General features: G+C 44.2%; 1 protein-coding gene and 1 long non-coding RNA gene across 10 annotated transcripts; one reads left to right on the forward strand and one right to left on the reverse strand.

Annotated features, from left to right (window-relative positions):
• The first annotated feature begins 67 nt into the window (after positions 1–67).
• On the forward strand, positions 68–10,073 carry bin1b (bridging integrator 1b). Of its 9 annotated transcripts, none has more exons than XM_016662457.1 (19): positions 68–290; positions 3,733–3,813; positions 3,905–3,959; positions 4,059–4,153; positions 4,313–4,348; positions 4,616–4,711; positions 5,081–5,188; positions 5,355–5,447; positions 6,035–6,120; positions 6,195–6,270; positions 6,344–6,399; positions 6,469–6,510; positions 6,774–6,816; positions 6,950–7,087; positions 7,749–7,769; positions 7,958–8,203; positions 8,364–8,417; positions 8,489–8,590; positions 8,725–8,745. In XM_016662457.1, the coding sequence occupies exons 1-19, from the start codon at positions 210–212 to the stop codon at positions 8,728–8,730; spliced, it is 1,515 nt and encodes a 504-aa protein (XP_016517943.1). In that variant the 5' UTR covers positions 68–209; the 3' UTR covers positions 8,731–8,745. The 9 variants fall into 9 exon arrangements, with proteins under 9 accessions (XP_016517943.1, XP_016517941.1, XP_016517939.1 ...); XM_016662453.1 differs by lacking the exon at positions 8,725–8,745 and adding an exon at positions 9,776–10,073 and having other exon boundaries at positions 71–290; XM_016662455.1 differs by lacking the exons at positions 6,469–6,510; positions 8,725–8,745 and adding an exon at positions 9,776–10,073 and having other exon boundaries at positions 69–290.
• LOC103154121 (uncharacterized) lies at positions 2,600–4,628 on the reverse strand. The gene is made up of 3 exons (XR_001659109.1): positions 4,547–4,628; positions 3,129–3,180; positions 2,600–2,843 (listed from the first exon to the last, which is right to left on the reverse strand). It is a non-coding gene; the product is annotated as an uncharacterized LOC103154121 (long non-coding RNA).
• Positions 10,074–14,382: the final 4,309 nt, after the last annotated feature.

A 14,382-nucleotide genomic window follows, 5' to 3' on the forward strand; every position in this document is an offset into this window, starting at 1 on the left:
CACACACACACACACACACACACACACACACACACACACACACACACACACACCCAGGTCGGATTAAATTACGCCCTGCGCCTTTAAGAAGCAGTCAGGAGGATTAGAGTTACTGTCCGAGTCGCGCACCACAGCGCTTTTGCCGCAGAGAGCAGCGCCGTTTGTCCCCTGGTTCTCCTGCGTGGATCGGGTCCACTCCACGCTGCGACATGGCCGAGCTGGGGAAGGGCGTAACGGCCGGGAAGCTGGCCCTGAACGTCCAGAAGAGGCTGAACCGGGCCCAAGAGAAGGTAGGAGGCGACCCGGGGTCAGGGAGACACTGGATCCCCGGTCCGGTCCGGTTCGATTCGGTCAGACTACAGCTGGGTCTGAGGCGGAACCAGGACCAGAACCAGAACCAGGGTCCATGATGGGAACATTTTGGGTTCATCTAAGATTAAAAGTTTATTTCTGATGAAATTTTAAATATTTTAAATAAAGTTTTATCTGTTGAAACCGAAATGTTTCAGATTAAAAGCTTCTTAATAAAATACATCAAATTATTCCATCCATCCACGTTCCAACACTAATGTGTGAAACATGGTGTTGGCAGCATCATGCTGTGGGGAAGATGGATGAGGAAAAGCTGCAGCAGATTCATGGCAAGGAATAGCCTAGTCAAAGCCCAGATGGTGAGATTAAAGTGGGATGTTTTCTGACTCTTTCCAGCGTTTGAGGGATGAAAACGATTTGGTTCATTTTGGCGCGATGCGATCCAATGCGATGCGATGCGATACGGTGGCTCAGGTGGAAAATGTTTGGAGACTGAGATCAGCTGAGCCTCATCTGGGAAAACAGCCTAGTCAAAGTCAGTGAATACTGAGTTTCTACTATTCAGGTTGCTATGGAGATCCAACCAGGTCAGAGGTCAACAGAGCTGAACGCCGCAGCATCAGATCAGAGATAACCAATTAATCGATTATCTGATGATTAACTTTCTGCAGATTTTTAAACATTTTTATAATTTTACAAATTAATAAAAATAAACAGGAACAGTTTTACTTTCTGATGAATCTGTGGATGGTTATTGATTATTGATTAGATGATCGATAACCGGATGGGATCAATAGCAGATATTAGCAGAAGCTAAAGCTAGCAGAGCTCTGCTGAACAGATTTATTGATTTGCTCCAGTTAATAATCAATTATGAACCGGTTGTTTAATAATCTATAAATGTTTCCTCTGCGGTTCTGATGGTTCTGATCCGTCTGAACATCAGCAAGTTGATGAGCCACCAGGGGGCGCCGTACCGACCAGCTCTTCCTCCTCCTGCTCCTCTTTCTCACTCAGCAGGAATAATAATCTGAATTTTTCTCCTTTATATGATTTTTAAGGTGAATTTTAGAAACTCTTAATTCTGTCATTAAATTTACGTTTTTAAAATGTTGAAAATTTTTAATGACGTTTAAATAAATAAGAAAAGTTTAGTTTCCTTTTGTCATAATTCTCAACATATTTTCAGTTTTTATGACAAAATGAACTTTGAGTCTTTTCTTAAAAATGATTTTAGCTCTGAAACTTCAGCAGCATAAAGAGGAATCTAAGCATTATTTTATAAATGTAATAAAACATTCATGTCAATATTAATAAACTGTAATAATAATAATAATAATAATAATAATAATAATAATAATGAAATCATTTTGTTTCATTACCACTGAAAATGTTCTCTGGCTGCTAGCTTACCATCAATGCTAAAGAAGCGGAAAGTTTAGTGGAAGGAAAATGTTTCTCTTCCTTAAACTCTGGCCTGATTTCTGAAACATGAAGCTAATACTAACTGATCTGTGGATTAAGATCATCTAAAATTATTCCAGATTATTTCAATCCTTCTGGATTAAAACATTTCCAACATTTTATCATTTTTTTAATCAACATTTTCACTTTAATTCAGTTAATTCAAATTAGAGACATTAAATATGAACAGGTTCACGTTTAGATAAGATCAATAAGATCAATGAGTCAAAAGTTTTAATAAATTAAACTACAGAGGAAACAGTTATGATTCTGGTCTGGGAGCTGAAAGCAACAGGCTTCACTTGTCATTCACTTTTTAAAAAGAAAGTTTACAGGATTGTGAATGAAGGAAATACTGCTTAGCATTAGCGTTAGCTTCTGGTTCTTGGACTGAAGCTGTTTTTTCATGCTGAACTTGAACTAGATGGCGGGAATGAGACATTTAAACCTGAACTGTTCCCAGACTGAACTCGGTTCTTAAAGCTGCGGTTTTCCCTCATGGTGAGCTCCTGCTGACTGCTGTGCAGCCACATTCAGGCTGGTGACCTTTGAACTCTTTTAGATTGATCTCCAGATTTCAGATTTTCCTTTCAGCTGATCGTTGTAAACGTTATTAGTTATTGATTGGTAAATGGAGCGGCTCTGAGCAGAGAAGCTGCTCTCACATGGACGCCGTCCTGCAGCTGTCCTGCCCCTCGCCGGGTGGGGCAGCTATATTTACCCCTTAATGCCCCGGCCTGCCTGTAAATATGCCGGGGGTATTTGTGGGGTGAAACCCGACCTGGGGCAGATGCCGGTTTGTTCTCCCGTCTTTGTGGAAACAGGAAATGGAGATTCAGGTCTGACCTGACGAGCAGCAGGCCTCACCTGAGTGGAGGGGTCAAAGGTCGTCCTCCTGTCCCTCTGTCCCCGGGCGTCCAGCGGAGGGACGTCCCGCCGTCCCCAGCGGATTGTGGCGCCAGCTGGTGGAGGCCATCCATGTGCAAACACTCAGGCATCTGACGGGATTATCCGCTGAGCCCGTTGCCACGGCGACGGCACAGCAACACGTCGAGGCGTCGGCCTCGCTGCGACCCGACGGGGGAGAGAGAGAGAGAGAAAAAGAGAGAGAGAGAGAGAGACGGAAAACCAGTTAGGATTCAGAAAAATGAAATATTTTGACTAAAATCCAAAAACTTTTGATCACAAGATAAACTCGTTTAAAATAGAAATAAATGCTTCAATAAAAAAGATTATAAATAAACAAACAAACTACAGAGGTGGAAAAGAACCCATCCTGACATAAAACATTTCATTATTAAATATTGATTAAAAGTTCAATTTCTGCGTTTTTATTCGATTGAATTTCTCACCTGTGACAAAACGCTGCACTCTGATTGGTCCAGGGCTGATTCCTGTTCCTCCCTAAAAGAAACAAACAAATAATAGTTTTAACTTACTATTTAATATTTAATCTGTTTGTTTCATTTTGTTCCATAAACACTAAAAAGTCACTTTATCTTTAAACTTTCAGTAAAACAGAAACTGGATCAAATAAAACAAGTGAAGCTGAAACGAGGTGACCTTTGACCTGTGAATGCCTGATGTCACCTTCACTTCTGGTTGTTTCCTGCCTGGGTGGCCATTTTGGATTCCTCCATCTTGTTTTGCTAGCTGCGTAGCTTAGCATCATGTTTCTGGTCAGCCGCTGTTGGAGTCGATTTTATTTATTTTATTTTATTTATTGTTGTAGGTTTCAGTCTCTAGTTCAGGATTCATTGGTTCCTATTTTAAATATTTAGCCTCCAGTCGATCTGAAACTTTTACAAACTAAAGACATTTTTATTTTCACTTCAGATTAATAAAACTCAAAGTTTTCATGAAAAAATAAAATGCTTCTGAGAAATATCTTCCATAAAATCACAGTTTGTTGGTCAGTTGCTCAGTGTCTCAGTGACTCAGTGTCTCCCCCTGCAGGTCCTACAGAAGCTCGGTAAAGCAGATGAGACGCGGGACTCCGCCTTCGAGGAACTGGTGGCTAACTTCAACAAGCAGATGGTGAGCAGCAGCTAACGATAATGCTAACACTAACGCTAGCCCAGCCCTTCCTCCTGCTCCTCTTCCTCACTACCTCTGCTTTCCGTTTCAGACAGAGGGCAGCAAGGTGCAGCGAGACCTGAAGGCCTACCTGGCAGCGGTCAAAGGTCAGTGTGAAGCAGCCAATCAGACTCAGCAGCCAATCAGACGCAGCAGCCAATCAGACGCAGCTTTGCTTTGCATGACGGTTCCTGTGTCTGTTCTAGCGATGCACGAGGCGTCGCGGCGGCTGCAGGACTGTCTGGCTGACATGTATGAACCCGACTGGTTTGGAAAGGAGGAGCTGGATGCTCTAGTGGAGGTGAGACACCTGCTGAGGTTCCCGGCCGTCCTGCATGTCCCTGTGTGTCCTAACGTGTCCCTGCATGTCCCTGTAGCGTCTCTCCTGCAGTTTCTTCTTCTTCTGCTGTTGATTCTCTGTCTCCTCTAACTGCATGCTGCTCTTCTGCTCTGCCTGAAGGAGATGATAGAGAAGGAGCTGGACAACAACCTGGAGGTACTAACTTCCTGCTGTTTGCTGCTGTTTCCTGTTTCTGAGCTCAAACTGTAGCAGGACTGAGAGACGGAACCGCGTCCAGATTAGACCACCATCATCATCATCATCATTATGTTTTCACTGAGCCAGACCCGAACCATGACACTGACAGGACCAACACTACGACATGAAACACCACAAACGACAGCAGAGGCTCACACAGAAACGTCCCGGCAGAGAGAAAAGGTTTTCCTCAGAATGTCTTCATCAACCTGTTGTCTCCTCCAGGACACGGACACGCTGTGGTTGGACTACCACCAGAACCTGACGGACAAATCCCTGCTGGGCCTCGACACGTACCTGGCCCAGTTCCCAGAGATCAAGGTGAGTCTGGAGATCCGCAGGAAGTGACGGGAAGAAAAATACAGGAAAAGACAGGAAGTGAGAAAGTGACAACATGGGGCAACATGGGTGCCTAGTTGCTGAAGTCAGAGGCGCAAAAAGTGGGTATGCAACGCATAGGGGCGCAGCACCAGAGGGGGCGCCAAAACTCCGTCTGGAGGGGGCGACGCGCCGATTATGTTTTCCCATACACTTCAGCGCGCCTCACGCTCGGGGGGGATGGGGGGGGAGAAGCCGATTTATGTTTTCGCATCCACCTGAATAATGTGCAGTTGCGCCACTGGCTGAAGTTGCTGTGTTGCTGAAAGAGACAGCAACACGGCATTGCTGAAGTTGCTGTGTGTCCAACAGGCTCGTGTAGCGAAGCGCGAGAGGAAGCTGGTGGACTTTGACAGCGCCCGCCATCACTTCGCCTCCTTGCAGAAAGGGAAAAAGAAAGACGATGCCAAGATCGCCAAGGTAACGGCCAGGAAGCCATTTTGATTTAAGGTGGAACAGGAGATGCTGTTGATTCCACCTTAAATCAGTCAGACTGGTTCTTGTGTGAAACTGAGAATGTTGACTTGATCTGTTGCTGCTCTTCCTCGCCGTCCTCCTGGCGGCGCTGCATGCTGTGTGCCGTTAGCCTGCCGCCCTGCTAGAGATGGCCGCCCCCAGCTGGGCGCAGGGCCTGATCTCCGCCCACCAGGTGGCACAGACTAACCTCTCCTACAACCAGGTGAAGCTCTGGGTCACCTGATGACATCACACCATACATTACATCACTCTGACCTCTTTAAATTGGTCCAAACTGATCTGATTTGATCGTCAATCAGCTTTGAGTTTAAATTAAAAATCAGTCGGATTGCTGCTTAACTTTAGGAGAAACTGATTAATGAGGTCACTTATACTGATCAATATAATATTAACTACAAAAACTAAACCTGCTGATTAGTGTTAATGAACTCACTGATCACCAAAGTAACTAATTATTAAACCATTAACTCATTTGCTAACTAGCAAAGAGACTAACTCGTCAAACATTAACTAATTTTAAACCAACTAAATATTCAGGATTAAACTAAACATAAAATAAAAACGACAAGAAAACCATCAACCTGTTGCTTTAATAAACTAAGCAGCTGACATGTTAGTGACTAGTTAACAGACTAACCATCACTAGTTAGCGATGAACTGTCTGAGCTGCTTGGTTCTGCTCTGCATGCTGCATGTCTCAGCTGGTTCTGTTGGACCCGCCTGGTACCGGTTCTGATTCTTCACTGTGTGTGTGCGTGTGTGTTTGTGCGTGTGTGTGTGTGTGTGCAGGCGGAAGAGGAACTGGGCCGGGCTCAGAGGATCTTTGAGGAGCTGAATGTGGAGCTGCAGGACGAGCTCCCGGTTCTGTGGGACAGGTGAGAACCGGTCCAGTCCGGTCCAGGTGGTTCCGACCCACAGAACCAAACCCTGACTTATGTGTGTGTTCCAGTCGTGTTGGGGTCTATGTTGGCACATTCCAGAGCCTGGCAGGACATCAGGAGAAGTTCCACAGAGAGATGAGCAAGGTGAGTGAGCCAGCTGCTCTCCACCAATCAGAGCGCAGCATTCAGTCAGCTGACCCGCCTCTCCTGTGAACAGCTGAGCCACAACCTGAACGACATCATGACCAAACTGGAGGAGCAGCGGCAGCTCAAGTAAGTTCCTCCTTCATCAGCCACCAAGTGCAACATGACAGCACTAACTCACAGCGCCCTCTGGTGCAGAAAAGACGCGACTGCAGCCGCAAAGAAAGGCGGCGCAAAGAGGTAAAAATGCTGCATGAAGCCGCATGCTCCTCCTGCTGCATGCTCCTCCTGCTGCATGCAGTAGCTGGTCCTGGATAAACTCTAATGAAGTTGAATGTCTGCGGCTGTCAACATTAAGTTATGAAGAGTTATAATTTGGAGCATGTTGGCGCCCTCGTGTGGACAAAGCATAGAACAGCTTCGCTGATGGTTTTGCACATGTTCCTGTTAAGTTTTTCTCTCCTGTTCTCATCGTCTTCCTCTCTCTCCTCCTCCTCGTCCAGTGAGGAAGCCAACCACAGCCAGGCCAGCAGCCCGGCTCCAAAGGTACCAGGCTGCAGTTCTAGCTCTGCTAGTCTGAAGGGTTCTGGCTTTAGATAACAGTGATGTGAGCATTCCTAACTGCATCTGTGTGCATGCCGCTGCGATGGCTGCATTTTTCCACCTGGTGGCGCTGCAGAAGCTTGGCCCGCCGCCCAGCCGGCCTCCTCCCAGACTGTCACCGTCTCCAGACCCAAAGCAGCAGATCGCCGCCCTGCTGGAGGACGAGGCTGCAGCTCCAGACTCTGACTCAGACCCAACCAGCATAACGCAGCAGGTCAGATGTTCTTCAACAGGCGGACCTGCTCACACACCCAGGACCACACAGTCACATTAACCTGAACACATCTGATGGCTCCAACTGTTAACAGACTCAAACATTTTCAACTTTGGATCAGAATCTGGTTAAACAGAAGAAACACGATGACTCGACCTTGAGGGACTCCTGACCTCTACATTGATTATTGACAGAGAGACTGACGCTGACATGATGGTGTTCTGCTTACAGCAAGGGGTTAAAGTGTGTGTAAAGTGTGTGTGAAGCTTCTTGAGTTCAGGTATTCCTGGTACCTGAAGTGGTTTTGCATGAACAGCCTCTGGTCTCGTTTCTTCCTCCTGGTTGTTTTAGTTTCTCAGATTTAAGTTTGGATTAAAAACTAATTATTGTGTCAGAATCAATGAGACACAAAAACATCCAAATAAACCGAACCTGTTGGTGCACGAAGGAGTTTTTCCATCAGCCTGGAATTCAGACTCAACATCTGGTCAATAACTGTTAACTTCAGAACATTCTGATCCAGTCGGTCCAGTTCTGGTTGCCATGTTGAGCCGTAGTTTGTGGTGAGGTTGGAGTTGAGAATCAGGAACGTGTTTAGGTGAAAACAGGAATTGAGTGATGACCGATCCGTCTCCATGTTTTGCTCACTGCGCTGCCTCAGACGCCATCTTGGGACTCGTGGGTAAGAAGAACGTCTTAGACCCTCAACCAGCTCTGTTTCTACTTCCTTTGGCTTTTTAAAATCCTACACCTCCCTCTCTTGTGGTTGTTATGGCAACATTAAACTCAAACGCTCCTCTGGCATTTCCTTTACCGTCCTCCCTTTGACCTTTTACCCCTGGCTTCGCTGCCCAACCCCTGCTGCCGTAGCGAGACGAGTGTGGCGCCGAGCCGCTGTCCCAGCAGGATGCAGAACAGGAGGCCCAGAGCGGCTGGGACCACAGCAGCTACCAGAGCCACGGCCAGCCCAGCTGGGACAACACTGACCTGGCCGAAGGTCAGGACGGCGGCGCTGCAGAGCGGGGACAGGCAGCTCAGGCGTTCAGCGAGCCGGACTGGGACGAGGGTGGAGCCGGCGAGGGGCCGGGCGGCTGGGGCGAGGAGGACGAGGAGGAGGTAGAGTTGGGAAAGTAGATGAACTTCAGAAGACCCTGATCGGCCCCAGACCTCCTGACCTCAGTCCCTCACCGATTCCGTTTCCTGCTCTGAACTCTTTCTACCTTCATGCTTTCCAGAAGTCTGTCCGTCTGTAATGCCCGGCCTTTTCTTCCTCCAGAGCTCTGTGACCAACGGCGCTGATGCTGACCTTCCTCCAGGGTTCCTCTACAAGGTGAGTCCACCGACCGCTGAGCGCTCTCTGGCTGCTGCCCGACTGAACCGGGCTTGGTTCTCGTCCTCCAGGTGAAGGCGGTGCATGAGTACACGGCAACGGACAACGACGAGCTGGAGCTGAAGGTCGGAGACGCCGTCCTGGTTTTGGCTGTTGATAATCCTGAGGAACAGGTGAGTATCATGTGCGAGAGCCTGACCTCAGCGTCACACAGACAGACTGAGTTATACACCGGTCTGTCCAAACACGGACGGTCTCTGCTGGGTCTAGTCAAAGAAAGAATAATCTGTTTACAACACTCTCCCAGGTTTAGAGTCCTGGAGAAGAACACACAACTCCAAATTCTGCCCAGTCCAGACAACTCAAGTTGCTGAGTGTCATAGAAAACCATCGTCCTCACATTGACCAATGAGGAGGAGGGATGAGACTTGGTCAGAACCAGCAGAGATCCGTTAGCTGCTGTGGACGGGTTTGGGATCAGGTCTCCAAAATAAAAGCCTGCTAAGCGTTATTTAGCATCTTTTTATTGTCGGACGTCAACAGGAAGATCTTTCTGCAGGTCTGGTTAGGAGGTCATGACCCGACATTAATGCTGGGAAGAGACTGAAGGAGTCAACCTTCCTCCAGAACCTTCAGAACTTAGAATGTCATCCAGCAGAGTAAAATAATTACCATGACAACCGGTCCCGGTTGGTCCAGTTCTGGCCAATCGGAGACAGCTATTCATCACAGAGGATTTTATTTAAATGAGCTTCCAGCTGAAACAAAGTCTGCTGGGGTCTGAGCTGAGGTGGCGAAAAGTCTGAGCCAGGAGTATCTCCAGGCCTTTGCATTGCTGGTTGCTGGTTGGATAAACTGTGGTCCTGTGTAACCTGAGGCCTGTCTGTGTAACCGGATCCTTTCTGCGTTGTGCTGGTTCTATTGATCGATCAGGCCGTGACACGGTTTGTCTTTAAAAGGATGATTTCTCGGTTTATCCTGACAAAAACAAAATACAGAAAACAACCGTGTTAAAGGCTGCCCGCTCAAAGTCCTACACAAAACAAAAGTACATAACAAAAATTAACTTAATAGATCTATAAATAAACTGGATGTATTTAGATGAAAAATAAACAGCACACACCTCTCCTGCAAGACATGACAAAAGGGGAGGGTGTAAGGGGCGCAAACAATTTAAAGACAATACCACAGAAGAAGAAATGAAAAGGAGGGGCTTCTGATCTTAAAGTAACACGGTTAAAACAATGACAGTTTTATAGAGGTGTTTCAGTCAGGTAAGGAACAATACAAATAACCAAAAAACAAGACATTTTGTGCAAATATAACAAAAGAGAAATACAACCAAGTTACATTTGCAGGACGACGGCTGGCTGCTGGGCGTCAAGGAGTCTCACTGGTTCCTCAAGAAAGATATTTCAGCCAAAGGGGTTTTCCCTGAGAACTTCACCCAGAAGGTCTGATGGTGGCGCTGCAGCTCATCCCCAACCTGAAGCTCCTCTTCATCCCTGATGACGGCGGTTAGCTCTGAAAGCTAACATCGTAGCAAACAGCGATGGAGACCAGTGCCTGTCCACATGTTTCTGCAACCATCTAGTTCTTCTTCTGCAAGTTTCAACGACTTTTTAGTAAATAAAAATAAACGGATGTAATAAAGAAGGGTTTGGGATTTTATTCTTTAAATTCTGGATAAAAATCCAAGATTTCATGTTTAATGATGGAATTTAAGAGAACATAAAAACTATTTGGTTGGATGGATGTTGGATGCTGCAGTGAGCCTCTGCTAAGGTCCCATTGGTCTAAAAGTTTTCCAGTGTTGAACACCAGGGGGCGCCGTCCAGTCATCTTGCATAACGTCTGGAGAGCCAGTTTCCATTGGGACACGATTACTCACCATATTCCAGATTTCATTTTCATTTCTCGTTAGAACTACAGTCATAAATTAGGTTGTATTTATTTCATACTAGAACTCATAGAAATATTTAAGAGTTCTGTAAAGTTTTTGCAGGTCAGTTATTACTGGATATTACTAGGCACATAACTTTCCTGTAAACATCTGGCATCAGGTTTACATCTTTCTGGATCAAATCAACATCAGTAAAGATAAATGAAGCACACTGTATCCATTTTGGCCAATCTAACAACATAAATGGGTTTAGACAGAACGGGTTAAGTATTCAGTATTTGATCTGGTTAGTGACCTGCTGTGACCCCCAGGCTAATGAATGTTAAGGTGTTTACGTTGTTACCATGGAGACCGAGCAGCACCAGAATTACCTTCAGTGTTTCTATTAGAAACCAGTGACCAACCATGTGGAAAGCAAACACCGCCAGGCCCCAGCCGGGCGCCGAGCCCCACAGGGATGGGACAGACACTTCCTTTCCTCCAGCAACCAGGAAGAGGTTTGGCCATATTGGAAAACATTACCTGTTTACAGAGTCACTCAGGTTGAACTTCACAGAAAGTAAAAGCTGTGAATCTGCTGAGTCCCAAAGGCAGCAGTAAACTGTAGCTGCAGTCCAAAAGGGCAGGCTGGTTCTGGTTCTGATGGGACCCTGGCCCTTTGGGAATCCTCCACAGGACCAGTTACAGGAGGGTTTCTGGGTCCATCTAACTGGAACAAGGTGATAGTGAAACCATAGCAACCACACTGACCATTTTTATGTTGAGTCTTTGTCTTGGTTCCTCCTTCATCAGTCTGTTGAACAGTAACTGGACCAGCTCTGATGTTCAGAACCAGTTCTGTTACGAGGTCTGGTAGAGGTCTGCAGACTTCTCTTCTGTTCAGAACTTTTTAAAGATAAAAATTAAATATAAAAGGTGTTAAACTGCTGACCAGAACCCATTTATCTCCAAGTGGTAGCCATGGAAACTGTCTGTCTGTTCAGCCACTAACCAACTGGAAAACCTGAATGTTTAACTGGTTTTAATGGAGCAGCTGGTTGAGTTGGAGCCGTCAGCATTTGCAATGCAAATGAATCCATCAGTGAAGTGATGAGGGATTCGTTACCAACGTCAGTTGCCTCACCTGGCTGTAGGTCTCTGCTTTCTACAGACTCGGGCTGGAAATGCTAAACATTTAGCAGCTAAACGCTACCTAGCACTCCAGAACCAGTTTGAACCATAGACATAAGAATAGACGCCTCATGCACCGCCCTCGCCTATTGTCGCTGACGAGATTTAGGGCGGCCATCTTGGAGCGGTCCACCACTCCACTCAGCGTTACGTGTTTAGCAGCACAATGACGTATCAGCACATTTAATCGATCATAACACACTTTTTTGTTACTGGAAACCATATTCAAACATCTATCAACGCTACATTTATAAACAATTGTATTTTTTAAGTATGTTTTTAATACATATTTCAGCATTTTTAAATATGCTTAGTGGCTATAGCAATAGAATAGGAATGGAATATTCTGATATCGATGTAAGAAGAGCATATTACAAAGCACACAGCCGTTCATAATTTATTTAATAAATTATTTAGTAATATCAATACATATTTATATAACTATACAAACACAAATAAATAATGATTAATAATGACACAAATAAATAATGATTAATACTGAATAATATATATTGGATACATGTTTATATGTATGTATCTTTATACATACATATATATAGATATATGTATATGTTTTTCAACCGACGAGTTCCAGCTTCAGAGAGATTCAGCAGCTGAGATTGAGTCCAAAATCCGATGAGATTCATCTGTGCTGCAGTGAATCCGTCTCTCTTTATAGATTTCTCCCACTTCTTCCTCACATCGTGTCTTTAGGAAACTTTCAAAACAAAAACGGAAGATACTTAGGATGTATCTTACTTTTGACAGAGTGAAAGAATATAAATAATAGTCTTTACCACCTGTGTAAACTTTGCCGGTGAATGTTATAACACATAATATAAGTTTTATAATATGTGTTATATTGTTTCCTTTCTAATATAGGCTCTTGTGTCAGATAAGCTAAGTCAATGTCAAAGAATAATTATTTTTTTAGATTTACAGAATCTCAGTTAGCCTTCATAGCGGGGCTGAACCCGTATTACACCAAGCACTGTAGCTAATATTAGCTGGTATCTCGCCGGTGGACATAAATACAGTAAAGTAATATTCTAATCACAAAATATACACAATAATATGTCCATCTTACTTGTGAAATGTTATCTGTGGAGCCCTCGCATCAATAATCCATCGATCAGAACAACAATATCCCTCAGTGCTGAGGCATCTTCTGCTGTTTTGGTTGAGCAAAGTAGGAGGGTATACCGCTCCAAGATGGCCGCCGTATTTCCTGCGCCGGAGCAGCCAATGCGGGGTCTACTCTTATATTATGTCTATGGTTTGAACCATTTGGATTGTCCAGTTTCAATCAGACAGCCAATCAGCAGGCAGCCAGTCAGCAGGCAGCACCAACCCGGAAGCCAAAACCTTTCTGATGATGAACAAATGAAGAAATGCTCTAAACAGCTGACTTCAGAACACTTTACAGCAACAACTGAGGGACAAAAAGAACCTTCATCTCATTCATCTATAAACATTGTGTTTCCAGTGATCCCTGTGGGCCGTCCTTTCTGTCCTGGAGTATGTAGAGGACTCATGTTCCTCTGCATACTCTCAGCTCAGCTCCTCATGTTGCTCTTAGTCCAAAATAAGCGTAAAGTTTCACGGAAACATCTTGAGATTCCCCTGCAGCGGCAGAATAAGTTGATTAATATTTTTAAATGTTTTCCACTAAAACATCTGAATGATGCTGAATTACTGAGGACTGTGAGAAACAATGAATCATTATGTTTTGACCTTTGACCTACATCACTTGGATTAGCTCTGCTCTTTAATTTAATCCAGACTAAATCTCATTCCTGCCATTCCTGAGCTGGCCTCTCAGAACCACAAATCGCTTTCCTGCTTTAAAATATCGTCTGAAACCAAACAAATGAGACATTATACCACATAATAATCTGATGTTGTTTTATTTGGATGTCCAAAAATCTTCAAAAAAAATAGTTTTTGTTTTAAACTGCACATTTAAATAAAGATTGTTAATGTATGAAACTTTGAACCTGCTCTGGGATGGCATGCTTTAGACGGTGACTGGCTTTAGTCTTTTATTATAAGGTTGTTGACAATATTGGGACTTTAGAGGAATCTTTGATATTTAAAGATGTTTTAATAAAAAGTAAAATCCATTAAAATCCATAAAATGTTCCTACTGCAAGACTTTTTCTGATCTGTCCTGTTTGCTTTTAGGCTCACCCATTTGGATATAAGGTCAATTTATAAAAATATATATATATCTATGCTTAAGGAACATTAAAAACTATAAATATGAGCAGATAGTCTGTGTGATTCAAGTGAGATTTTTCTATCCTTTATCAAAGTTAGAAATCCTATGAATTGGTTTGAAATGTTAAGCTAAATATTTATGTTACTATTAAGTTAGCAAATAAGTTTAAAAACTCCATGACAAACCTGTTTATTCTGTACGACGGAGTATTGGGGCTACGTGTAACAGAGAGAGGAGCTTGTGTGTGTCTGTGTGAGTTTTGATCAAAATGATTGTAGGGTTGTATGTGTTTGTGAGATTTTTGATCTCGCGGCCTCCCCCACCAGAACGCTGGTGGAGGTAGGTGTGAGAGAGGCAGCTCTTCACTTCCTTTTTTTTACTTAGGGTCATATTTTTCTAGTTCAACAATTAATGAAGTACTATAAGAATATTTAACATCTACAAATATAATTTGTAAAGTTTTTCTTGTGGTTGAGCTGGAAAAATGTGACCCTATGAGTGGGAGCTGCGCCGGTTGGTGTTCGTGGCTGACCACTCAGTCACGACACTAACCGTGTCTTTTATTTTTCAGCTTGTCGGACCACTTGCCTGCAGTCAAAGCCACATTGTGAAGAATTTTTTTTATCCTGTATTGTACTAGGTGACTGACAACTAAACAAGAAGAGTTACAT

This window comes from Poecilia formosa, unplaced genomic scaffold, assembly GCF_000485575.1.
Source record: "Poecilia formosa unplaced genomic scaffold, Poecilia_formosa-5.1.2 Scaffold374, whole genome shotgun sequence".
Taxonomy (NCBI): domain Eukaryota; kingdom Metazoa; phylum Chordata; class Actinopteri; order Cyprinodontiformes; family Poeciliidae; genus Poecilia; species Poecilia formosa.